Raw genomic sequence first — 26101 nt, 5'->3', positions numbered from 1 at the left:
TGTCCTAGTGGCACCTCAGTGGCACCAGTGATCACACGGTTTCTCCAGCTGGTCTCTCAGGCTCTTTGCTTTTCTCCTGCTGACCCAGCTCCCTCGTCCTTCACTAGGTTCTGCTAAAACCTTTCTCCAAAAGGTCTCTGGGGCACCCTCACCACCCACCAAGCCCACCAGCTTCTCTCCCTCCCTCCCCCAATGACTGTCAGAGAAACTGCATTGACTACAAACCTGCACTCAGCATTCTCCTGCTCCTCGGCCCCCACCTGTAAAGTCAGCCCAGGCGCCTCACATACAGCTCGACCAAGCAGCCCAGCCTCCCTGCCCTCCTTCTTTGAGGCAACCTGACGCTCCGATTTATTCCTATACTCCTGTATTCGCCTCGCCCCTCAAGCTCTAGTACTTAGCAAACTCCTCTGCCATCTATTGAGGCCCTGACCCCTCCATGCCAACCAGCCCCCTCCCAGGCTCTCGTGACACCTCCTACGCAGCCCTGATAAAATTCACGCCATGCTGCTGTGTAGTTTATGGACACAGCAGTCTCTGCCAGGACAGCAGCTGAGGGCCCTCTTCCACAGGTCCCCAGAGCTGAGCTCAGCCCCGCAGAGGACAGCAGCCAGCCCACGGGGGCTGCACCTGAGAGCCGCAGGCAAGGACTGTGCCGGTGGAACACACGGAGCAGGCCTAGCACCCCCACCTGGCAGAGTGAAGGTGGCCCACCACCTCCTCTACCAGGGCCAGGAACTCCACTCGACACGGAGAATCAGCAGCACGGCTGTGTGTAAACATGCTGTCAGCCGTCGCTGCCAACCACTCTCTCCAGTGGCTTGCCTCATGTCCCAGACCATCAGCAAATCGCTATTTATGAATTCTCCAACCTATATTCCCCTACCTAGAGAAGGGACTAATATAGACTCTCTTAATTATTACCCTGGGGTTCAGGAGAGAAGCGGGCAGGGCAAAGCTGAAAGGGTGCTCTGTGCACAGAGGTGCCCACGGTACATTCCAGGAAACAGGACACGGCTGGTGCCAAGTCCCGAGCCTCTGCGAAGAGGCGCCACGACCTGGTAGGGGCATGGGGTGGGGGGTGAGAGCCCATGCCACAGGGGAAGTCCCAGCCACAGGGGAAGCAGCACAGGACACAGGCAAGCAAGCCCATCCATGGGAGCAGTATCAACAGGGAACCCTCTCTGGTCACAACCCAACTTCTGAAAGACCCACCAAAAGGAAGCAAGGGGCAAATCAACTGAACTCGAAGGAGGGAGAAATCGAACCATTTCTTAAATGCCATTCATTCTAGCAGGTTAATGATTACGTGGATAGATGGCTTCCGTCAAGAAGGGCAGCGAACCATTGAGCCCCTAGTAAGGATTCTGGGTCAACCAGCAGGTTGCTGCAGCTGGCACAGACCACAGTGTTGAGAAAAGGACTCACACAACCCATGACATCTATTTGTACAGCACACAGCCCAGAGTCAGCCACAGCACTTTTAATGGCTTGAGATTCCAGAAGAATTATCACTATGGTAACATTTCAAAATGGCCATCGGAGTTCCCAGGCGCCAGTCCACAGGCTTGGATCGCACAGAGCCTCTCAGAAGAGACCAAGTTATTTTCAAAATTCATCTAATGACTTCACATGCCAGGCAAAGCTTGGTGAGGACTTGGCCAATGGGATTATTTGCAAGTGTGAGTTAATGGAACGCGCACCCCGTGCTCAGTAATTGTCACCCTGAATCAAGCTCCTTCCTAACAAAAAGCCCTCAGTATAAAATAATTCACCGCTGGTTATAATGCTGCAATACATTCTTTGTGTTTTGGGTATGTATTGAAGTAGCATGAGGAAAGACAGGAAGGCATAAAATTTGCCATTACTTCCGTTACTTCAGTAACTGACTTTAAAGTATTTTATAAAATAGGAAGTGATATCAAGTATACAAGATATTCTAAACGTGCTTGTGGGTAGACAACAGAATACACCCTTCCACTGGGAACAAAGCCTCAAATTGCGACAACCCTCCCAACCTCAGCGGCTAGCCCAAGAAAAACGTGACGTTCTTCCCTCCATATTTCCATATGAAAACGGAAAGCTGAACTCGAAGGCCAATTTCATGGGCACTAGGGTCAGGATTCTCAACTCAGAGACAACTAACTCAAAATCAGAGCTAGAAAAGACCTTAACAATGTGCTTTTCAAACCCTGAGTTGCTGCCACCAGTGACGGGTCTCAAAATCAGTTAAACGCATTTCTCGCCACTGTTAGAATCAAACAAGAAAATATCATGGTACCTCTTAGGAACAATGAGCACTGTTTCAGATAAGAAGTATTTGGGAAACACTTATCTCAGTCAAATCCTTATTTTCTCCTGGGGCTAGAATACAAATCTGTGCCTTACTGCGGGTCTGGTCAAAAGCCCCGCAAAACGCCGATGGGGTACAACAGCTTTGCGTGTTTCTGAGAGAGGCGAGGTGGCCTGCCCAAGATAATGCCTGTGAAGCAGGGATGCATTCAGACAGTAAAATGTGAGGCCTCCTGGTTTTTAAACATTCTTTCCCTCACGTAATCTTGCCTCCTTCATCAACAAAATATTCAACACAAGCATCCAGTAGGAGGCACGGACAAATAACCACATTTGAGAAATTAAAGGAAACACTGACACAAATTCTGTTTTTACCTGTGTTGTTAAGGCCAGACGCCCTTTAACTGGGCCCTTGGGATCCCATAAATTTTTAATTACAAAATTGTGGACCTGCAGAAACAGGGTGTTACAAGTGAGAATTGTTCTTTCCAAGGGTTACGCAGGGAAAACCTTATCCAAGCCTGCCAAAAGTACACGGCATTTTCAAGGCCGTTTACCAAGGAAACACACACACTGTCCCAAGGGCATTCTGAACTGAGGCCTCTGCCAGCGCCTACTGTTTGGGCTCTTATAGAGTTTGAAGGTGAATCCCAGGCTTCTGTTCCCAAGAAAGCCTGGTTCTTGGTGGGAACAGCAAGGAGATCCCCAGCTACTGTCTCCAGGGAGCTAGAGACATCGCTAAATCCTCACAGAGCCTGCTCTCTCAGAAGGACAATCAGACGTGGGGAAAGAAGTCTACCTAAAAAAACAAACACACAAAAAAATAGTTTAATACAAAGAAAATAAAGAAAATAAAAAATGGATGATAACCCTACTGTCTAGCTAATATCTACTGACCTTCAAAAAGAATAAAAGCAATAAATGAGCATGGTCAGAAGACCACAGGGTGCTTTAGCACAAGAGGAGTAGTGGGCGGTCACCCGGCATCTCCAACCTCTTCCCACAGAGAGCAGGTGCTTATCCCTCTCTGGGAGGCTGCTTGTGTTGTTTGTACATCCTGACTGTACCAGCCTTTACCAGATAAATGCTCTTTTTAAAGGCAGACCTGAAGGATCTGCCTAAAGTGGTCTGCACCTTTTTACACTTAATTTATATCAGTATGTGAAGATCTAACGTTAAAAAAAAAAAAAGCTGTGTCATGAGAATGTCACTATGTATCCAATATCCAGACCACTCAGTATTTGGTGCCTACCTCAAAACCCCCTCCTCCTGACAATGGCTTCGGTTGCACCCTGGGGGTCTGCTAGCGTTCCACTGAGGAGGGGCATCGTGGGCCCTGCTCTCTACCCCCACAGCCCGGGAAGGAAGCCAGCCCGGCTCACAGAAGCCGCAGAAAAGGAAGCTCCTGACTGAGGTGTCAACACCGGCGCTGACAGGGCCAGGGCTCTGGGCTGCACTGCCTGCTCCACCATCTCCCATGAGAAGGGCCTGCAGAACAGATGACCCTGGGGGCTTCCCCGCTGCAGTTAAGGACCCACTGAGAGAGGTGCTGGGGAAAGGACCCGCGTCCACGCCCAGGGGTCTCACCTGGAGCTGGCTCGGACGGCAGGGCAGGCTCACCAAGCGGCCTGGGGAGGGCAGGGGGTCCCCCTCGTCTTGTTCTGTTGCCCCACAAACAGGGTCTCGGGGGGGCCCTGGAACGGGAGACCGCCCAGGCCGAAGCCTCGGAGCTGACCTCTGCACCCCCACCACGCCTGGCCTGCTTTTCCCGGACAGACCATCTGATGCAGTGGGGAGGGTTTCTTGCTGGAAACCTTGCTTTTCACTAAAACGCCTATCTTGAATAACCATGGGTGTTTACAGGCCCAGGAATTTGCAGAACAAAAATAGGCATTTAAAAAGTGAGTTTAAAAAGTCACATCCAGGGAGCAGTGCTGGCCAGGCAAAGGGGAGGAGGGGGCTTCCCTTGGCCTCAGCGGGCTGCCTGCAGAGACCTTTTCCGGCCGGTGGCCCAGCAGCGGGCATTCCTTTGGGGTGACAGCAGCCTCCGCAGTCTCCCCATCCTCCCACAGCCTCGGCCCAGTGACTAAGCACACAGGAATCCGCAGTGCCCGGCCCCCCGGACAACGGGAGGATGGCTGGGCAGGGGCAGAGGCCCAGGGCCCCTTCCCCGGAAAGAAAACCTGAGCTCTGCCCCCACCCCGGGGAGTGCAGGAGAGCCAGAGGGTCACAGCCCCCAGCCCGGGGGAGAGCAGGAGGGCCAGAGGGTCGCAGCCCCCAGCCCGGGCAGACGCCTACCTTTGCTGAGGCATCACAGAACAGAGTTTCGGGGTGCACCTTTATCTCTGAGTAAAACTCTGAGCAAATGATGGTGCTTTGCTCCAGGGAAACAGAATTAAACACTGGACAGGCAACAAGTTTGGTCTGCCCAATAAATAAAAAAGACTAAAAAACACAAATGTACGGCCAACTCATCATCCAGGAGACTAATTCACGGTGAAATCGGCAATCCAAGATTTGATTTCAAGAAACCAGTTTCTGACACTTCATATTACTCTCTGTATGACTTTTACTCCTTTCTTTAAGGAATAACAAGTTTCCTTTCTTCCTTTATCACAACTTGCCCTTCATCAGAGCTAGAGCATCCACTTGTTTATTAAAGATTTTTTTAGGAGATTAAAGAAGGGTTTTAAAAAGAAAACAATTCTCCCAGTTATCAGCCAAACAAGGGTACCTGATCACAGATCAGCATCAAAGTTTTTCTCCCCATGTGAAAATAATTCATCGATGTAAAAATAAATCCTCCCTAAGGGGAGGGGATGGTGGAGGTCAAGTCCGAGACACAAGCATAGTATTTGAAATTCAGAAACAAGTTGTTTCATGATTAAGCATCTGTATTCTGACTGTGCTTACGACACTGTTTCATTTTCACGTTTATCTTTAGTCATACATTTTCTGGTCATGTAAAGAAGGCTGGGAGGGGCAAGGAGGCAGGGGGCCATGCAAACAGAACCCTCACCACTTCACTCCGCGGGTGTGCGCTGAAGCCCCTCGGCTAGAGGAGCACAGCACGACCCTGTCGGTCGTGGAGCCTTGCCTTCTCCAGGGCAAGACAGGCCAGCCAGTCACTGCCGGGTGTGTGTTCCCCGACGGCAAAGGGCGGCTCCCGGGAAAGTGGCATGGTGTGATGGGGAGTCACGAGCTACAGAATCAGACAAAAGCAGGTCTGATTCCGGGTTGGCTGCCTGGCGGCATGAAAACTCACACGTGTTTCATCAGGTCTCCCTGCCTCAGTTTCCTCACCTACAGAAAAGGTGGGGTGGGGGGAGGGCGGAACATCTGCAAACACCCTGCAGGCTGTGACAAAGCCTGAAGCAGACTGCTGGAGGGTGGTTGGCGCGTACCAGTTACTCCATGAGCGCCAGCTGCGATCATTAACTCAGTCCTTCCTCGGTGCCACAGGGATCCAGAGGGGTAGGGTACGGTTCACCCGCACGGAGATAGAGTTCTCACACAGACGATCTCCCCTCCAAGCTGATCCCCCACCTGCCAGGGTCCACGCACCAGGGTTAGATCAGCAGGCTCCCTGGAGGCCCAGCTCTTTTGGGACTTGCAGAAGCCCGGTGGGGTTCTACTCTGCAGAGCCTCCAAATGTCGGGGGATCTTCTAACAGGTCTGAGGAGCTCTAACCAAAGTAGCAAAAATTGCTCTTTTGTCAATATTGTTAGATGCCTGGGATTTAGATGTGGATTTTTTTTTCCTATTCACAAAACACTGAATCCCGTAAAGAGACCGAACAAGGAGACAGAGATCCAGGCCTCATAAGATGCTGCAGCTCTGTTTCTGCCACCAGGCAAATACCTTTTTCTTAGCATTCACAGCGCACCGCAGGGGCCGAGTGCACGCGCCCAGCCTCGCGTCAGGCCCAGAGACCTCCGGGGTAGACAGCGGAGAGGGGCAGATTGCGCAGCAGAAGGCGGCCGTGCCCGGCCTGAGACGGCCGCCAGGGGCGCCCCGGGTTCTAACACAGCTCGACCCACAGAGTGGCGGGGCTGGCCCTGGCTCAACCTTCCAGACCTTTTCCAAGTCGAAGCTTCCCACTGATTCGCTGTGACTTCTCAGGAGGATTAGGCAGGGCATGTGAAGCTGGTTCCTAGAAAGTGTTCACGGAACACAAAGTTCTAACTCCACTTGCACATATTCCATGGCCAGTGGCTTCTGTTTTGTTCTAACGGCACCACACCCTCGATACCTGAATCCACGGATACCCCGGCAGGGCTGAAGGGTTCCCAGGGGGAGACCAGGGCTGTCAGCCCCCTGCTTCTCCACCGCGGGACACCCCGTCTTCCCCCTTCCTGACCCAGAGCGTGTCCTACGAGGGCAAGCGCCTCCGGAGCCGCCAGTCTCTGTGCTCCAAGTCAGCCCCTCTCGGCCAGAGGCCTGGCGCACTCCAGATGCAAGGAGACAGCCCAAGGGTGCGTCTAGTACAGGTCTCAGCACCATGGGAAAGGGAAGCTGGGGGCCCAGGAGCGGTCACCGTGATGGCTGGAGCCACGAGTGAGAAGTGGCAGGCACACACCAAGGTCCTTGGAGGGGCGCCTTCTGAACCAAGGCAGGGTCAGACCTCACGATCCGCAGACCGGCAGCTCCCTGAGCCAGCTCCCTCAGCCTACACTGGCAGTGCCCGCTTCAGAACTGTCCCAGTGCCCAGCGGACAGCACTCAATGCACCGGCCCGGCTGGGGAGACGGCCTCTTCCACCCAGGCTGCTCTCATTCCTGGGGCTCGCACCAAACACTCCCTTACCAGGGAAATCCAGAAAGTTGAACCCCCTCAAAAGTCAATCTTGCAAATTCATAGGCTTCTGGTTCATAAGTGACACAGAATAGCGTGGGGTGTGCTGGAGGGCGACACGCAGTATGGACAGCTCACTGCTACCTGCTGTGCAGTCCACTATTTCAAAGGCTGACTCACTCAGTGTCTACTAGTCTACTAGTTCAAAAGTTAACTCTACTAGTTCAAAAGTTACTAGATCAGAAGTTAACTCATTTAATATCACCTTAAACAACAAAACAAAACCCTAGGAGAAATACAAATTTGTTTAATTCTTTCCATTTTCTCAAAATCTTCACCACTGATCCAATTAACTGTGGATGGACCTAAACGGTTCCTACACTTTTCCAACCTGCTAGCTAAATGTGATCTCATTACCATGATAAAAATTCTGGGAAACCTTGGTCTTCTGAGCATACAACACAGGATGAGAGAATCAAATCCATTCAGTTTCAATCTATTGCTCCACTTAATAAACAAAAAATGTTAACAATGTGCATTTTGAAAGGAAATTTAAGTGGTTTCATAATGGAGATACTGTGAGTTTTCCCACGACGTTAAATGAAGGCTTATGACAAGAGTTTAATGAGCTGTTATCCAATATCTTCCAAGCCTGGGGATTTCAGCTTCTTCCCCTCTGGAACAGAGGCTGCTCAGAAAGCATGATCCGTACTAAATGGAACTGCCCTCCTCAAACGTCTTCACTTTTATAGTCTGTAATCCAAGTCACTCTACTAGCAGGCAGAAAAATCCCAGTCAGCTTCAAAACTCCCTCATCTTTCTATTACTTCAAATGACAACCCGTTCCCAGTACTTCATCTTTGCAGTAAGTACCGGGAGCTGAAAGATGAAATCAATTTCACATTTCTTTCTGCCGGTTTACATGACTTATTTGTTTCAGCAGATCCTCTTTGCCACAGATCCTCCCTTTGCCCATTCATGCCTGCATACTTAACATAGATTTAATATTTCTCTAGGCCGAAGATCGTATGCTGAGTTTTTCTCTAACTGGGAGACAGACAGGAAGAGAGGGAGGGGGCTGTCTGGGATCCCTTTGTTGCCACAAAGAACAGTTCACAGCAAAACAAGTAACACAAAATTTAAATCGGCAGCCCTACACATCAGATCCAAAGAGGGGGAAAAAAGGAAGAACTGAGATGTCCTGAGCCTGTTCTGGTTCCAGACACGGTCAGACACTTCACTGATCTTATGTAATAAAACTTGCTTGGTGGTCCTGGTGCAACAGGGAATCTAATCCAGACATGGGTCACAAATCCGCACATCATAAACTCATGACGTGAGTAATGAACCCAAAGTCTGCCACGCAGTAACCAACCAGAGTCCTCCTAGGCAAACACTGCACCTTCTGGTGGACATGTCCTGGAATCAACTTGGAATCCCCCCTCCCAGCCCAGTGGGACACCAGAGTGCTGAGTCCTAGCTCCTGCTGTTCCCGCTGCACACCCAGCCTTGTCCCCCAGGTCTGATGACCTGGGAAGTGCTAAGCCCTCAAGGAGGATTTTTTTAAAAATCAGATATAAAGTGGAAACCACCCACTTCCCATCATCACCCCTGCCTTAACCATTGGTCAGCAAAGGCACCACCTTCTGGGATAAAGTTCAATAGGTCTCTTCTAAAAAAAAAAAATAGGTCTCTTCTTCCAAGAACCACGCTGTGGGCAGTAATTCCACGCAAACGATATCTCAGCTGAACAGGCTTCGGGCGGGACCGCCGGCGGGTACCTCAACCACCACGCAGACTTCTGCTTTTGTGAAATGATACCCTCCACATTCCATACGACTCGCAAAGTTCTGAAATGCAAGCTAGTCACGGGTTGAGGGCCGTGTATACAGTGCTAGGCAAACAGGACCGAGCACGCAAGCACGTGCTACGAGAAAGGCCTCTATCTCACTTGAGGCAAATGCGCTTTCCATGCAAAGCTCCAAATTCGGAACTCTACCTGCTCTGAGCTCTTAGCGCTGGCTGCCTCGCCTCCTCTTCAGGCAAAAATCGTGGAGTATCTCGTCACATGGCATAAGCTGTGTGTGTGTCTCTCTGGAATGTCCTGTGATTTTATCTTATCTCAAGATAAAATACGAAGTGTCTGTCCTCTCATATTGCCTGGCATGGGACCTGCACACAACAGGATGACTGATGGAAACTGTGGGAACCTTGGCCAGGTGCACAGACACATCAGGACCGAAATCAGATGTTTCTTATAATTCACACCTTTTGGCCATTCTCCCTTACCACAGGAATGAGATACACGGAATACAATCTCTTCCACCTCATTAAATGAGACTGGATTTATGTTAATGAGAATGGTAAGGAGGAGAAACAGACTCAGCAGAGGTTAAGAATCCCCGAAATCTTGTGTGTGCACATCCTCTCACACCCCTACACTCACTCAGTTGTTCTTGAACTCTACTGATATTTAGTTTATTCACTCCAACTAGAAGATCAGGCATCCAGTCCCATCACTTCATGGCAAATAGATGGGGAAACACTGGAAACAGTGACAGACTTTATTTTCTTGGGCTCCAAAATCACTGCAGATGGTATCTGCAGCCATGAAATTAAAAGACACTTGCTCCTTGAAAGAAAAGCTATGAAAAACCTAGATGGCATATTAAAAAGCAGAGACATTACTTTGTCAACAAAGGTCCATTTAGTTAAAGCTATGGTTTTTCCAGTGGTCATGTATGGATGTCAAAGTTGAACCATAAAGAAACCTGAGTGCCGAAGAATTGATGCTTTTGAACTGTGGTGTTGGAGAAGACTCTTGAAAGAGTCCCTTGGACTGCAAGGAGATCCAACCAGTCCATCCTAGAGGAAATCAGTCCTGAATATTCATTAGAAGGACTGATGCTGAAGCTGAAATTCCAATACTATGGTCACCTGATGTGAAGAACTGACTCATTGGAAAAGACCCTGATGCTGGGAAAGACTGAGGGCAGTAGGAGAAGGGGACGACAGAGGATGAGACTGTTGGATGGCATCACCAACTTGATGGCCATGAGTCTGAACAAGCTCCGGGAGTTCACGATGGACAGGGAAGCCTGGTGTGCTGCAGTCCTTGGGGTCACAGAGAGTAGGACACGACTGAGCAACTGAACTGAAAACCATATGTGTCATCTAAAAACATGTTATAAATCCCATTTTATATTAATAAAATTCCTATACCTATCAAGACTGGGCCTAGCACCAAGGCTGGCATTCAGGACCCCAAACTCTGACTGGGCTCACTCACCCCGACATGACACCAAGAGTGAGGACCCCTTAGTTTGCAGGTCCCGGGCACCTCCACTTCTCATGGCCAGTTCCCCCAGTCTTCATGAGAACCCACCCACTCAGATGCAGAAGCTCTGCAGGGGCAGGTCCACCAGGGAGACAGATTTCTGCAGAACATGTCCTCCTTGCCTTCCTCCAACCCTAGCTGTGAAGCTGGAGAACCAAGATTTATAAACAGAGAACAAGCTGGAACCCACAGTGGCTCATCATTGACCCAGAGAAAGAGACAAGTGTTGAGTGCACAGGGCCTTTTGAAACCACCGACAGAGCTCTGAGAGGCATCGTCACCGAGCAGGAACAGGGCAAAGACCCCACACTCGCACGTGGGCCTTGCAGGCCTGTGAGCCTCCCATGAGGGAGACTCAGGGAGGTGTCCTGGAAGAGCAGACTTGAGTCAAGCCATAATGACCCCATGGACGACGGTTAAGGATCCATCACGAAGAGCGTGGCCACAGCAAAGTCTGCCCAGCCGGAACTCACTGTGCACAGGCCCCACAGCCAGGCTGCTAGGACCAGCACGCAGCGCAGAACACATCCCACTCCCAGGCTACTCAGCAAGTGCTGCACTTCCACCCTGATCATTCAGAAGTGCTTCTGAGCCCACGGCACCTTGTCAGGATCACGGGAGACGTCAGCCACTGGCCACAAGAGCCAGAAATGCTCACGGGCCCATCAGCTTGCTTTGGCTCCGAGTGAAGGAGAGCTTACTTGAGTTGAAAAGAATGATTTAAATGAACTTAAATTCGTGCAACATAACCGCATTAGATAGGGGTTTCTAAAAGTACTTGTGAATAATTAACTTTGGTTACAGCAAAAGCCAGACCAGAAAAAGTCATGTCAAAGACACAAGACCAACATAAATTCTACTCAATTTCCTACTCTCAATGCCTGTCTAACCGCTTTTCTTGCCTTCCACCCTTTCACTGAGATGGTTCGTTGGCCTGTGCTCTATCTGCTGCCCCCTCCATGAGCTCGTCAGAGCCAGCTGATTGCAGCCCACCCTCCAAGGCCCGCTTCGGGAGCCTGTCCTGAAGGAAGGGTAGGGCCCATCCCAAAAAAGAAGGCAATCACTTCACGCCACGGTGAGCTTGGAACATGTTATCTCGTGCTCTAGCAGTGCTTCCTCAAGTCCAGGGCCAGCAGCACCATCCCAGGTCCCCAACACCTTCCAGCACAGCAGGGAAACAGAGCTGGACTCGCTCAGTTTAAGAGATGAGGAAACCGGGGAGCAGGCAGGGCAAGGGCTGGCACTGGGCTGCTCAGCTAAGCAGCAGCAGTGGCGTCTGGCCAATGTTTTTTGCGGTAAACAGGGATGCTTATGTGTTCACAGTCTCCATGCAAATTCCATCAGCTTATGAGGCAGGGGGGCCCCCTACTCCTTCCTGTCTTTTGACCACCCACCACCTGCCTCTCCAGCCTGGCTTCAGAGATGAGAAGATGCTGACAAGAGGTTTGCTTTTATTTTGCTAATTGTGGAAGAGTTTAAGACTGAAGGTTGAAGAGCTGGCATATGAAAGTCCAAGCTTCACACTTAAAAAAAAAAAAAAAATGGGCACCAGGCTTATCGCAAAGAGAATCTGCACTGGCTCACGATACACCAATCACCCAAACCAGTCACCTTTCATTTGCTTGCAGAAGCGGTGGTCTGAATACCATCCCCATCACCATCTAATCCCCCTTACACATCTTCAGGGGCTCCTCTCTAACCGCGGAGGCTCTCCATGAACTAGAACAGTGCCCAGCAAGACAGAGTTGCATTTACCCAAACAGGCTAAACCTTCCCATGAGACCAAGTCAAGTTGGGCGTCTGAAGTCCCCAACTTCACAGCACGAGCATGAAGTTCACCGAATCTGTGACTGCAGCCTCACCACTCCCTGTGCCTGATAGCAGGCAGGAGGCACAGCGGGCCCAGAGAGCTGTCGTCTCTAAAATGGAACATCACACTAATCCTGCAAAACAAATTTATCTTACAATGACAGTCTGTTAAGTTGGCTGTGGCTGTTTTATCAATCGCCTCTCAATAAAATTCTGCTTGATGGAAGCAGACCCAAAAGTTCACCACTCCCTCCCACCTCACCTAGGCGTCCATCTTGGGCATGCAGTGACTTTTCCCAAGAATATTTTTCTTAGCAAACAAGAAATATTTGTGGATCTAAAGAAGCATTCTTCTGAAAAAAATGATACATTCTCAGAATTCTATTCATAAGCAATGATGGTATCAAGATCCTGAGAGTCTCAACTCCCACATTGGATGTGAAAGGACAGTCAGGATGAGGGGGTGGCCGAGGGGCTGGGGGAGGGGACCCGGTGATCTCAGAGGATGACACCCCGTCACCTAAACTGTACCCCCAGACGGTGCACCCAGACCACTCATGAAGTTACTTCCAAGAGGGAGCCCAAGACACCCCATCCTGCACCCGGGCTGCTCCATCTTCTCTCATGAATGGAGGAGAACTCGAGGGCCATTTCCCACAGCCCTGCTTAAAAACCTGTTCCAGAGCTTCTCTGACACAGTTACGCAAATGCTTCTAAAAGAGTACCGGTGTATTACAAAATAATCCCGTCACTTCTAGTCCACAGAAGAAGAGAACAAAAATACATCCTATAACCTGAGGAGCAGTCTAAGATCTGAATAATATCAACTTAGCCAGGCACAAGGAGCCATTCAGAAGCCAAGAAGTCAGGACAGAAACATCACACTGGGAACCTCAGGAACAAAGCTCTCTGCCTTTTCTGGACTCAGGGAACGTGACCAGTTTCCATTTGTCTCCCTATTACCACCCAATACCTTCTGGGGTTAAAAAAAAGTCTTAATTTGAACACTGTGGCTGTCCAGGAAGTGCTTCTAATAATAGCAACCTTCATCTTGCTTTCTTTTTGTATCCCAGGCTCTATGCTTCCCAATTTTTTTTTTTTTTTTTTTTTGCCCCTTTTTACTACTAAGCCCAACTACCCAGTCTCGGGAGCTGCTAAAAACCATCCAAGCCCTTTTCATCTATCCAGAAATCCAGAATGGCAGCCTGGGTTCACAGATCTGCTGCCAAGGGCAGACGGAAGCCCCTTTGCAGGTGGGCCCCGCTTCCCGGGGCTCCAGGGCAAGACGGCTCAGGGCCCGGGGCCACACGGCCTCGCTGCACCGGCCCCCAAACCTCGGCCCTCCCCCAGCCCCTTCATTAGGACTCGCAAAAACAAGCAGGAGACAGCTCCGCAAGGGTCGCTCCATCTGCACAGCCTCAACGCGGAGTCCCCACACACACTGCCTCTGTTCCCATCCCACGTGGGTGCCGTGGAAAATGGCACAAAGAGAGGAAAGAGGGCCGGGTGGCTGCTTGTGACCAAGGCCAAGAAACAAAAAGCGACTTCTGTTCAATAATGAGCTGAAATAGAAGCCAGGCTTCCGGGAGAGGGCCTGCATTCCTGCACAGCATTTTCCCACCCACCTGATCCCCTCGAACGGAAGGAAGACCTCAGGGAGGACAGAGGGAGCCAGTGTGTGTTTCCTGCACGGGGGGCAGGGGGTGAGAGGAGAGAAAGGAAACAAAACAGCCAAAGCAGGCGAAGGGACTGGGTGGGAGAACACAGGGGCATGCACACACACGCGTGCGCACGCACACACAGCAAGTACTACCCAAAGAAGGGCATGAACAGGCACACACTCTGCAGGGGGCGCACGGCGAGCTACCTTGGCTCTGCGGGACCTGAAGCTGTCACAGACAAAAGTGTCCACCCTCGTTATCTTTAGCCCAATTTGGCCCACTCGAAGCAATTGGCTGCTCTCTGAGGAAAACACGTTTTTAAAGAAGATAATATTTAAGGTTAGTATCAAACAAGAATCTTGTTGATGTTCTTAATTCTTCCCAACACCCAGCCTGCAAGCGCAGTAAGTTCACAGGGTTTGATAACCAAATAAATACAGTTCACCTTTAACTGCAGAGGCCCCTACTCGCCTCCCCATGCGGACATCTGTCCTCACTGAAGGTTCTCTCAAGATACAGCTCATCTGGACACACAGGAATTTGAACAATTTGGATTAAATTAGCGAGACCCACTCCTACACTGTGCCATGCTATTTACGATCATTGAATTCTTGCAATTTAGAAAAAGTAACGCAGAAACATCATAGAAGACACGGCAATAAACATACACAGTCAGAACGCTCAGAATTTTAAATGCTCTCAGAATGCAGCTCTTAGGCATTTCGTTTTTAGTTTTTAAAAAGACCAGCAGCTGCTACTGTTTGCTAAGAACCTACTGTGTGCTGGGCACTGTCTGGCGCTTTCCAAACGCGGACCTGCCCAGCCCTGCTTCAGACGGGAGACGGGGCCTGGCAGCCGCGCCTCGGCACCTGGGGGCATAGAGCAGGGCAGCAGAGCCCTCTCAACCCACAGGCTGCTCTCAAACCTCCGCCACACGACGCCTTTGCCCATGCTGGAAGGAGGCTTATTTTCCTGAGCCCCATTTTGTACAAAATTGCATATTCTTGCAAATATCAACCTTAAATGCCACGATGGTCCACAGGGGAAAGCCTCACTGTCCAGGTGCAGGGCCGCCTAAACATGCCCAAAGACCAGTGAGGTAGAGGGTGGCAGGCACACTGTGCTTAGCTGCTGCCTCCACGATGCTGCCAGGGACAAATAAACACGCTAGGAAATCAGGAGTGAGGCCTGGCCACTCACGGCACCCTGAGAACGGCAGAAGAGCCACCACGCTGGCCCTGGAGGAGCACCGTCTCCCCTGGATGGTCACCCTACCCTGTGCATGCAGGCCCCAGGAGCCCCATCCCTCCCTGACCTGAGATGCCAGCTGTCTCCCCTGAGATCTGAGAAGGCTCCCCCCTCACGTCCCCCTGCAGGCCAGGGAGCTGCTCCTCCAGGGACTGAGAAGACAGGCCGTCGGCCCACACAAAACCCAGCCCTCCTGACAATGTCCAGCGCAGGCTGTGTTAGCCAGCGGCAGAACCCAGAATGGTCTAGATTTTGGATTTCCACCGGGGATTCCCTTCTTCCCCGTATAAGACCTCTGTGTGTGTGTGCTAAGTCGCTTCAGTCGTGTCCAACACTTTGTGACCCCTATGGACTGTAGCCCACCAGACTCCTCTGTCCATGGGATTCTCCAGGCAAAAACACTGGACTGGGTTGCCGTTCCCTCCTTCACGGGATTTTCCGACCCAGGGATCAAACCCATGTCTCCTGCTTCGATCGGCAAGTGGACTCTTTACCACTGCTGCTGCTGCTGCTGCTAAGCCACTTCAGTCGTGTCCAACTCTGTGCGACCCCATAGACGGCAGCCCACCAGGCTCCCCCGTCCCTGGGATTGTCCAGGCAAGAACACTGGAGTGGGTTGCCATTTCCTTCTCCAATGCATGAAAGTGAAAAGTGAAAGTGAAGTCGCTCAGTCATGTCCGACTCTTAGCGACCCCATGGACTGCAGCCTACCAGGCTCCTCCATCCATGGGATTTTCCAGGCAAGAGTAGTCTTTACCACTAACGTCACCAAAAGACCTCTATATTTCTTAACTCCAGATTCCCGAGTTAGACACAGTGATAAACAGATGACTATTCTGTTTAATATCCTGTGTGTTGCAGACAGAGATTCTGTCTCCCGCCCCTGATGTTCCCAGAACACCCTGGCTGTCTCTCGCTTCCTCTAAGTCAGGGGCGCCTTCCGTCCCAGGACGGTGTCAGAGACTCCTCCTCCTATAGCCCGAGTCCCAGAGTCACACCACGTGCTAGGAGGAGGCCTGTCTCCAAGTCATGGCTCCCAGCTCCACCGCCAGCCAAACCTAAGTCTAACCCACCCCATGCACTCAAGTTGAGCAACGCAGTCCAGGACAGGATTAGCCACGGGCCCACACGTCCCACATCATCCCCACTTTAGCAGGCAATGTCATGCTGGCATCCACACATGGAAAGCGAGATAGAAATATTAACACAACAAAAGAAGGAGGCTTTTTAGGAGAAAAAAAAAAACAGAATGGTCTTATAAGTAGGCTTAACTAATGAAATGGGAAGGGACTCCAGAATATTTTGCAAAGACCTAGGATTGCAAAAAGCACCCTAGGAGACATATTCTGAAAGCTTTTTCATCTCCAAGACGAGATCCCTATTAAAAAAAAAAAAGAAAAACTCCTGAAGGGAGCGTGGGAGAGTGACTCCTTAACTAGGTGACATCTAGCCAAGAATGACGCCTTTCAACAAGGCATGGGGACTAAGAGCTGGCGTCGGCTAAGAGGGTCCCATGGACATGGGCACAAACTGCCTCTCCATCTCGGGAACAGGGTCACCATCAGGGAGCAGAAATGCCATCTCCACGCATGACTATCAAAGGCAGAGAAAGGAGGCCCGGGGAATGTGACCCCCTTTCTAAATAAAGAAACCCCCACACTGGGCTCAGCTGACCGGAGCAGGGGCCTTCCAGGCGAAGAGAGACAGGTCGCAACTGACACGTGAGCCGGAGCCCCCTAGACGGCCTGCCCCCCGCCCCCCACGGGACATGCGGGACCCCCTCAGCCCTGTGCACACACAGGCCCTGCCCTGGCCCGCCACGGCAACACACAACACAGCATTTCACAGAACGAAAACGAGAAAAAGAAGAAGGATTAGCAGAACCATTAAGATGAAGTAATGGAGACCCAGGGTCCCCCCACCTCACCTCAATCCAGCAGGTGGTTTACAGACACTAACAAGCCACCACTTTCACCCATCGGGCCTGACACAGCAATACAAGCAGAGGAGGAAGGGAGCAAGTCCACCCCTCACTCCAGGAGAGTGTGATAAAAACAGGAGAACCTACTTGGGGGGAAATACAGGACTCTCTGTTACACCACCTGTCTTCGTTTTAAGTCCCGGGCCCCGGTTGGTGAGACGGCAGTGAAACGTGTTCCACTTGTCAACGAAGGGAGCCGGTTTCTGCCTTCTCCTTGAAAGCGCCAACCTGTCTCCCTGGTTTCTCCTTTCTGAAGGCGGTAGGAAACGCACGGAGCTCCGGGCCGCCGTCCCCAGACAACACCCTTTGGACGGCAGGAAGGCAGCACCGCAGCGAAGCCGGCCCAGTGGGGCTCCCGGCAAAGCCCAGGCCCGCTCACTGGCGGCACCGTGATGTCAGGGACCTCACAGAGTTCACCCTGACCCCTGAGAAAGTACTTGGAGACTAAGTCCAGCAGTAGTAGGCTTTCAGATTTTTTTTTTCTGGTTGGCAGGGGGTGCCATACTTGAAATCTCGTACCAGAAATCCAGAAGGTAGGCAAACCCCACACAGGGTCAGGACGTTGCACCAGGCAGGGAGAGAACTTCAGGTGCCCGGGGGAGTCCACCCTGTTCCCTCCCTGCATGCGGCCAGCCTCCGGACGATAAGGAACAGCACCCTCGGGCCAGGCTTCAGCTTTCGGGATGGGTCACACCCTCTCCACCCTTCCCCATCATCCCTGGCCTTGGATTATTCTGACCAAGGCAGGGCACGTCAGGGGTGACACAGGAAACGTCCACATTTTATAATCCTCGCGGCTCCTGGCTCGCCGAGCAGCTACTCCACACCGCTCTCTGCGCGAGGCGGGGAGATGCGTCTTCCTGACAACCCGTCTTTCACAAAGCAGGAGCAAGCTCACCCCTGGGGGAGGGCCAGGATGGCCACGTGTTGGAGGACATGCCCAGAATCTACTCAGCGCCTCAGACAGGCCTCTCCTCCTCAGGAAGAGCCCACCAGAGTCCACCAAGCTCCCCAGACCTCCAGCAGCGGGCAGCCAGCTGCTCAGCGGGGCCACAGACCTGCAGGCACAAGGCCAGGTGCAAGGCCCGCTTCGTGGGCTCCTTGACGGATTCCAGGGAGAGCAGCCTGTGGGTCAGCATGCATGAGGGCAAGGCCACTGGGCTGAGGTGGACAGGCAGGGCGGCCAGGGAGAGGCCATGTCGCTGAGCCAGCAGAGGGGAGACACAGGAAGGCAGACTGGGGAAACACCTCAAATGGAAAGGGCTCGGTGTCCAGCTGGAAAAGGAAGCATCCACATGGTACCGAAGTGTCTGATACAGGAGCTCGGAGAACAGGAACACTGCCCATGCAGAGGGGAATCAGGGAGAACCCTGGGTTGGAAGTGAGGAGCCAGGAAGACCATCAGACGCTGACACCGCATAACTGAGTGTCTGTATGTCTGTAACATCTAAAATCTCACACACATCCTTGACTTGACACCTCTCTCCAGATATCCCCCCACATCTGTAGCTGAAATGCCCATGGGGGTCCAGACATGACTGGGGATGGTCTGAGCTGGAGATGGGGTTTGGAAGCCAGATGCGGGTGGGAGGCTGCTGAAGCAGCAGGTAAGATACTCCGGGGGAAAGGACGGTGGGGAGACGGCCCAAGGACAGCAGTGTCTAGAGGCTGGACCTGGAAGAGGAGCCAGAAAGAAGGCCGCAGCTCGAGCAGGAGGAGGACCAGCGAGGCGGGCAGGCAGGGAAGGCGGAGCCAGCGGTGCACAGCTCAGGGGGCACCACCTGCTCACGGCAGGGAAAAGCCACACTTGAGCTCTTTAAAGGCCACTCACCTCCTAGGAGTGAATGACTCTCGCCGACATAAAAGCACCCCTGGGAATCGGAAAATGGAAGCGGGCAGGGAACCCCCAGCACAGTAGCTTCTTTAATGGGGGGGGTGGCTATCGACAAAGCCACCTGCCCCTGCAGAGTCAGGGTCTACAGAGGGGGATTAAAGGGGAGCATCAGGGAAAAACGGCCTATGGGCACCCCATAATTGAGTGCTTCTCCATCCTGTCAAAGATCTCACACACATCCTTGACCTGACAGGTCTCTCCAGATGACCCTGACTCCGTCTGGAGCCAGCTCCGGGAAGGATGGGGTGTTTCTGTGCTGCCTCTTTTCAACTGGCCATCTTCACACTCACGGGGACCCCGAGGCAGACGTTCTATCTGGACTCAGTGGCCCCCACTGGCTCCTTGGATGACCCCTCGGCTCTGCCTAGAGAGGTGTGGAGCAGCACTGCAGTGCTCAGCAGAGAGAGGACTTCTGCAGGCCAGAACCCAGAGCCTTCCACGGCACGCTCTGAGGCAGCACCCTCTGGATAAATCAGAGCGCGAGCTCCACCTGTGACTTCAAATCTTCTAGGAGCCCCATTAAAAACTGGAAAGAAACAGGCGAAACTAACTATGGTAACACTTCACTCCCTCCGTCTAAAACATCATTTTAACATGTGATCAATACACAAAATATTAAGGAAATACCTTTTTCCCCCCATATTATGCTCTGAAATCCAATGTGTATTTCACACTTAAAAAAAAAAATCTCAATTCAGACAGGCCACAGTTCAAGTACTAGACAAGACACATGTGGCTAGTGGCTACCATACTGGACTGTGCAGGTCAGAAGGGAATCTATGCAAAGGGAAAGAGTTCCAATTCAACTAGAGAATCCCTAAAAAACCTGCCAACCCTGGAGTTTTCAGGACAACCTGAAGGGAAGACAATTTCCCTGAATGCTGTCATTAATTTTAAATAAATATTCCATTGTGAAATCACAGAAAAACATGAGCAGGCCTGAGACATTGGCCCAGGAGAAGCTGCAGGGTGCGGCCTCGGGGAAGAGGGCATCCAGCCAACAGGCCTGCCAGCATCAGACGCAGCGGACTGATGCCCGCCCCCCAGGCCTTTCTCAGGAGCCTTTCCCCTTTCTCTCTCTAATCCCCCACAGCCTATGACGATGCCACGGGGCTGCCCCATGTCACAGATGAGGAAACTGAGGGCCAGCCCGAGGGCGAATGTCCAGTCACGCTACTAGACTCGGGCCCGAAACTCATGCCGCGCCCCTGCTCCAGACTTCTCCAACAAGAAGCTGGACAGAATCCACAGTGAGACCTAAGTAAATGCTGACTGAATCACTGAACGAGTGCCCACCGAACGACTTTTAAGCAACACCTCCCTTTAGTACAGACCTTATGAGTTTTCAAAACAGTTTTGTACACATATTTGACCACCACTAAGGAATAATATGGGGCTGCCCAATGGAGCATTCTAAACATGGCTAACAACCGCACAGAAGGGCTGGCTGGTCCAAGGTCACCCCCTTACACCACACCCAAGCCCAAGGTCACCCCCTTACACCACACCCAAGTCCAAGGTCACCCCCCTAATACCACACCCAAGTCCAAGGTCACCCCCTAATACCACACCCAAGTCCAAGGTCACCCCCTAATACCACACCCAAGTCCAAGGTCACCCCTAATACCACACCCAAGTCCAAGGTCACCCCCTAATACCACACCCAAGTCCAAGGTCACCCCCCTAATACCACACCCAAGTCCAAGGTCACCCCCTAATACCACACCCAAGTCCAAGGTCACCCCCTAACACCACACCCAAGTCCAAGGTCACCCCCTAATACCACACCCAAGTCCAAGGTCACCCCCTAATACCACACCCAAGTCCAAGGTCACCCCCTAATACCACACCCAAGTCCAAGGTCACCCCCCTTATACCACATCCAACATCTCTCCATGACACATGACACTTCATCTGAAGATGACTTTTTCCTTTAAAATAAAGTTTTTAAATGTCAAGACTATTTGAAAATATGCTGTGTTGTTTTCTCAGAACCAGCGGGTAAGCTAATGATAGGGTAGTGTTTTCATCAATCACAAATGTGACTTTAGCACAGTATTTTCCCCAACCCGAGCCAACAGGGATGCTCCGAGTGGTCCGGTGGTGTTCTCAGCTCTTTAGGTCCTGGTTGCAGCCCGTGGAGTCCCGCCCTCACTGGACCAGTGTTCACCCGCCCGCTGATGCAGCGACAGGGAGCATGAAAGCATGCCCTGTGTGTCAGAGCCTCCTTGCTCTGCTTCCGCCCTGGGCTGGCAGGAAGCTGAAACAACGCTACCTGTGGGGTCTGGCCTTTGCTCTGTTTATCTTACACACGTCATGGTTAGGCAAGCCTACCAATCCGGGATTTCTTGGCTCTCCGTGGCCAGCTGGAGTACATGGGCTCCTTGAGGCTCTAACCGGGCCAACCACTGAACTATTTATAGGTACCACTCTGCCTTCCAGCCAGCGATGGGAACCCTCCTGGACAACAGAGCTAAACACTGCCGAAAGCAAGAAGACAAAGGCCCAGAGTCACACTGCAACACCCAAGAACCCAGCGCTCGAGGTGCGCATCACAATCAGGGATACTCAGAGGACATCACGCACAGCAGACAGACAAACAAGGAGCTTCCGAACACCACCGCCTGACCCCCAGGAGCAGTAAACACACTTCAGAGGTCTTTCACTAACTGGCTTCACAAGATTTGCACAGTTCTTCAAGAAAGAGGTAGACAAGAAAGGAAGCAGAAGCCTGGGGTATACAAATGAGCTTGCTGCACAGCCAGCTACCCGCCAGGTCAGCCTGAACCTGAGGCTCCTAGACACGGTCCAGGGCTCCTCTGCCAGCACCGCCCTGGCTCCGCTCCATCATAAACCAGGATGTGCAAGCACTGGAACTTCATCATTAAGGACCAAGGACGGGCTGCAGCTCAGCACTCTCACAGGATGCGAGTCCGTCTTTACCTCTCCTCTACTCTGTAATAATCCAGGTGTACTCATGCTAAGGAAGCCCTGCATTACCAAAAAACCTCCTTTCACACAAAGGATAAAAGAGCTGACGATACATACACAGCCCCTGACTGGCGGGAGTTAGGCACTTCCTAGCACACCGGGTCACCCTGCCCATCAGAAATTCAAAGCAGCAGTTCCACAAGCCTCCCACCCAGGAGTACAGCGGATGGTTTCTAGCATGTCACTGGAAGGGTTTTCACAGCAGCTGGGACAGGCTGCACCCACCAGTTCCCCGATGCGAAAAGAAGCGCCCTAAGATGCCACAATCTCATGGCAAGAAGCCCCCTGAGATGCCACACTCTCATGGCAATAGAGCCACACCCACCTGGGAGAAACAGGCACCCAAAGAGGAGGACAGACGCGGCGGGGGGTGGGGGAGGGGGGGTACCGAGGCCACAGCCCCGTCTTACTTTTCTGGCAGCGGTTTGTCGTCCAGCAGCGGTAGCTGTACTCGTTGTTGATGGTCGTCTTCTCACACAGCGGCTTCTCCTCCATCGTCCCTGGGCACAGGTCCCCACACTCCTTGGGGGGCTTGTTCCCCACGATGTAGTTGTTGGATGCCGCGTCCAGGATCAGGGACCAGTCCACCGTGGACAGGTAGCACAGGTCGGCGTTCTTCTCGATCCGGATGGCCCCACGGGTGATATTCCGCAGGTTGTAGAGCCCGATGTCCTTGAGGTTGGTCATCTCGAAGATGACCAGGGCGTAGTTGTAGAAGAGCTTCCAGCCGCGGATGACCGTGAGGTTGGGGAAGAGGTCGCCCAGGCTCTCGAGGCCGGCCACACGGAACAGCAGCAGGTACTCGGTGATGACGGTGAGCTTGGGGAAGCGGTAGCTGCGGTAGTCCTCGGCCTTGGAAATGAGCAGGATGTGGAGGTAGCCCTCGATCACCGTGCAGTTCTCCAGGCGCTTCAGCTGCTGGTAGTCGTTGCGGATGTCGATGCCCGGCCCGCAGACTGCAGGGACACAAGAGGGGAGGGCGGCACGGGCTTCAGTTACAAGGAAAGCACATTTCACAAACTAATTCCCCGCCCGCCACACGGCCAGTCTCCAGGAACCTATATTATCGTTAAAGAGGTAAGGCTCTCTTCTCACCACCGACTGCCGGAGGAGCAGGGCGCAGGTGGACTGTCTGGGGAGCTCACTGGCCAGTTCTCCTTCGGGATGTGCCTGGTGTGGGTCAGAGCACTCAGCACACTCACCACTGCGGAAGATGCCACCCCACCTCACCAACGTGCAAACCACAGCCTGGAGCCCAGGGCCACACAGGGACACAGGAGAGGGTCAGGGCTGCACCCCAGGCCTGCCGGCAGGTGCCCAGACACACACGCCCTGCCCCCAGTACACAGCGCAGTGCCCCGCGCCTGAGCAAACAGCCCCCCAGCCAAGGGACAGCAGCCTACTGCCGCGCCAGCCTCAAGGACACCCTGCGTGTCCACAGAGGACAGGCGCCATGGCCTGCGAGGGAGGGACCCGGGAAGCACACGCCCACATCTCCTGCTTCCATCTGACGTCGGCAGGTCGCCACGGGCTCTTCCCCAGCACTGAATATAGACAGAAAGGCTAACTCAGCAATGAGATAAGAACCTGCGATTTATATGAATACAAGAAGTATTCAATTCCAACTTTAATAAAGAGCTTTCTTAATTGAGAAAGGACGCTTCCTGTAGAAAGCTTAGGTGATAGCAAGAAGACAATTAATCAATAATCTCAACATCCAAAGATATCACTAACTACGCCAATTATCTTTTCTCTATAATTTAAGGTAAAGGAAACCAGACAATAATAGAATGTTTTCAAATATACTTCCTTCATTTCATATGAACATGTTACCAAGTCAACACCCTTCTACGTCACCGTTTTATGAAGGAGACGGTAATGGTAAGATGTAAACGTGCACCATGAGTTCGTTTCTTTCTAAACCGATACCCTACTGGCGAATATTCAGGTTACCTCCATGCTTCCACATCATAAACAACAGTCCAGTGCACATTCTCTGCAGATATTCAAAACTATTTTTTGAGGATAAATCCCTAGAAGTAGACTAATGTCAACACTGGAAACTGTTTTTAACTTTTAAAATTCTAGACATAGACAAGCAGAAAAACCCTCGGTTACTATTCTCTCTCAAAAGTGTTAATAATCCCCAACCCTCCCATTACAGTTCTCACAGCGGCGTTTCCTGATTGATGTAATTTGTTAACTTGTGAAGCTCCCAACACACACAGCACTGCAGGAGACACAGACGCCCTGCAGGAGGCTGCTGGGGGAGGAAGGAGCTGAGACCTGTGAGGAACAGCCGCCAGGCAAAGCAGGAGGGGTCGGTGTGTACACACTGCTGGCCCGAGCCATATGCGGGCGCAACCAGAGGCCGGGAGGACAGGGGTGGTCCTGAAGCTTCTGCAGAGGAATGGTCCTCCCTGTGGCAGCGCCAAGGGGCCCTCTCACACACAGCGGCTCCTGAGGGATGGTCCTCCCTATGGCAGCGCCAAGGGGCACTCTCACACACACCAGCCCTGAGGGATGGTCCTCCCTGTGGCAGCACCAAGGAGCACTCTCACACACACAGTGGCTCCTGAGGGATGGTCCTCCCTGTGGCAGCGCCAAGGAGCACTCTCACACACACAGTGTCTCCTGAGGGATGGTCCTCCTTGTGGCAGCGCCACGGGGCACTCTCACACACAGCGGCTCCTGAGGGATGCTCCTCCCTGTGGTAGCGCCAAGGGGCACTCTCACACACAGCAGCTCCTGAGGGATGGTCCTCCCTGTGGCAGCGCCAAGGGGCACTCTCACACACACAGTGTCTCCTGAGGGATGGTCCTCCCTGTGGCAGAGCCAAGGGGCACTCTCACACACAGCGGCTCCTGAGGGACGGGCCTGGTTTAAAGCTAGGTGTAACACGCCAGAGGCCAGAGGAAAGGAAGAGCCAGATACAGTCATGGGGCCGCCAATTGGATGGCCGGGGGTGAGAGGAGGCAGAGGGAGGGAGTCTGGCCGAGCACAGGTCCCATGGGTTCACGTCTGTGACCTCAGGAAGGAGGCCTGTGTGAATACTCCTGGGTGAGAGAGAAGCCGCACCAAGGCGGCTTCTCGGAGAAAGACTCAGAGTGAAGGAGAGGCGGAAAGGCAGGACAGAAGGCAGCCCAGCGGGGCCACAGCCACAGCTGGGCAACCCGACAGAGCGAGGAGGGGGAAGCAGGGGACCCCGGGTGAACGGCAGGCAAGCCGTGAGGACCTGGACCCAGAAACTTCTTCATCTGGCCCAACTTCCCCCTTGCACTGGTGAGAAAAAGCGGCCTCTCGGACAGAGGAGAACAGGAGAAAGCAGACATCGGAGAACATCCGCAGCGGATGGAGGCTGCGCTGGGTGCTCTGGACGCGCCCTTGTGTGCTGCAACCGTGTGGGTCTCAACAGCAACTCACGGCACGCGATGCCGCCGCCTCCTGAAGGAGGGAGCCCAGTGCGAGGGCGCACGTGTGCAACACACCAGCCCCCTCCCTCAAACCGGACACAAGGCTTTTAGAGCGTCTCTGCCCTTAGCATCCTCACCAACAGGTCATCTCCAACCCAGCCAGCGGGGCTTCCTCCCTGGTCACAGCACCAAAGGGCTCAGCAAAGCCCCTGAGGACACCATCAAAGCCGAGGACAGTCTCAGGCCTCATCTCACTTGGCCCCGGCAGAGTCCTCTGGCCTTGCCGCCTTCTCTAGGACCCTCTGGTCCTGCTCGCCCACCGTCCGCCCTTCCTCTTCGCCAGACCTCCAAGTGCTGGCCTCCCCCTCGCCTCCCCCGCCATCACACAGGGCAACAGGCTTCCTGTGTCCTGGGCCCAGAGCCCTGAGCTCAGCAGGAGAACACCCACCTGCCCACTCCCTGGCTCCACTTAGGGGTCTAATAACTCATGTCCTCCCCACCCAAGCCTGCCTCCCAAGCTTCCCTATTTGGTCGCTGCCAGTCCCATGCCTGAACTGCTCGTATCAAACACCAGAGTCATTCCCGACTCTGTCCCCTACCCCACGCCACTCGGTACCCAGTGCAGCAACGACTCCTCTTGGGCCTCAGGCTTATTGAAATGTCAGAGAAAGACTAACACTAT

The 26101-nt window shown here is 52.6% G+C and overlaps 1 protein-coding gene across 1 annotated transcript in view; it reads right to left on the bottom strand.

Moving 5' to 3' along the window:
• Positions 1 to 26101, bottom strand: part of IGF1R (insulin like growth factor 1 receptor) — a 304926-nt gene that overhangs the window by 229185 nt on the left and 49640 nt on the right. Inside the window, exon 2 of the mRNA XM_070775032.1 lies at positions 22417 to 22962. Coding sequence (XP_070631133.1) covers positions 22417 to 22962 — 546 coding nt within the window. The remainder of the gene's footprint in view (positions 1 to 22416; positions 22963 to 26101) is intronic.

This window comes from Bos indicus, chromosome 21 (assembly GCF_029378745.1).
Source record: "Bos indicus isolate NIAB-ARS_2022 breed Sahiwal x Tharparkar chromosome 21, NIAB-ARS_B.indTharparkar_mat_pri_1.0, whole genome shotgun sequence".
Lineage (NCBI taxonomy): Eukaryota > Metazoa > Chordata > Mammalia > Artiodactyla > Bovidae > Bos > Bos indicus.
This window is presented reverse-complemented; position numbering and strand designations above follow the sequence as displayed.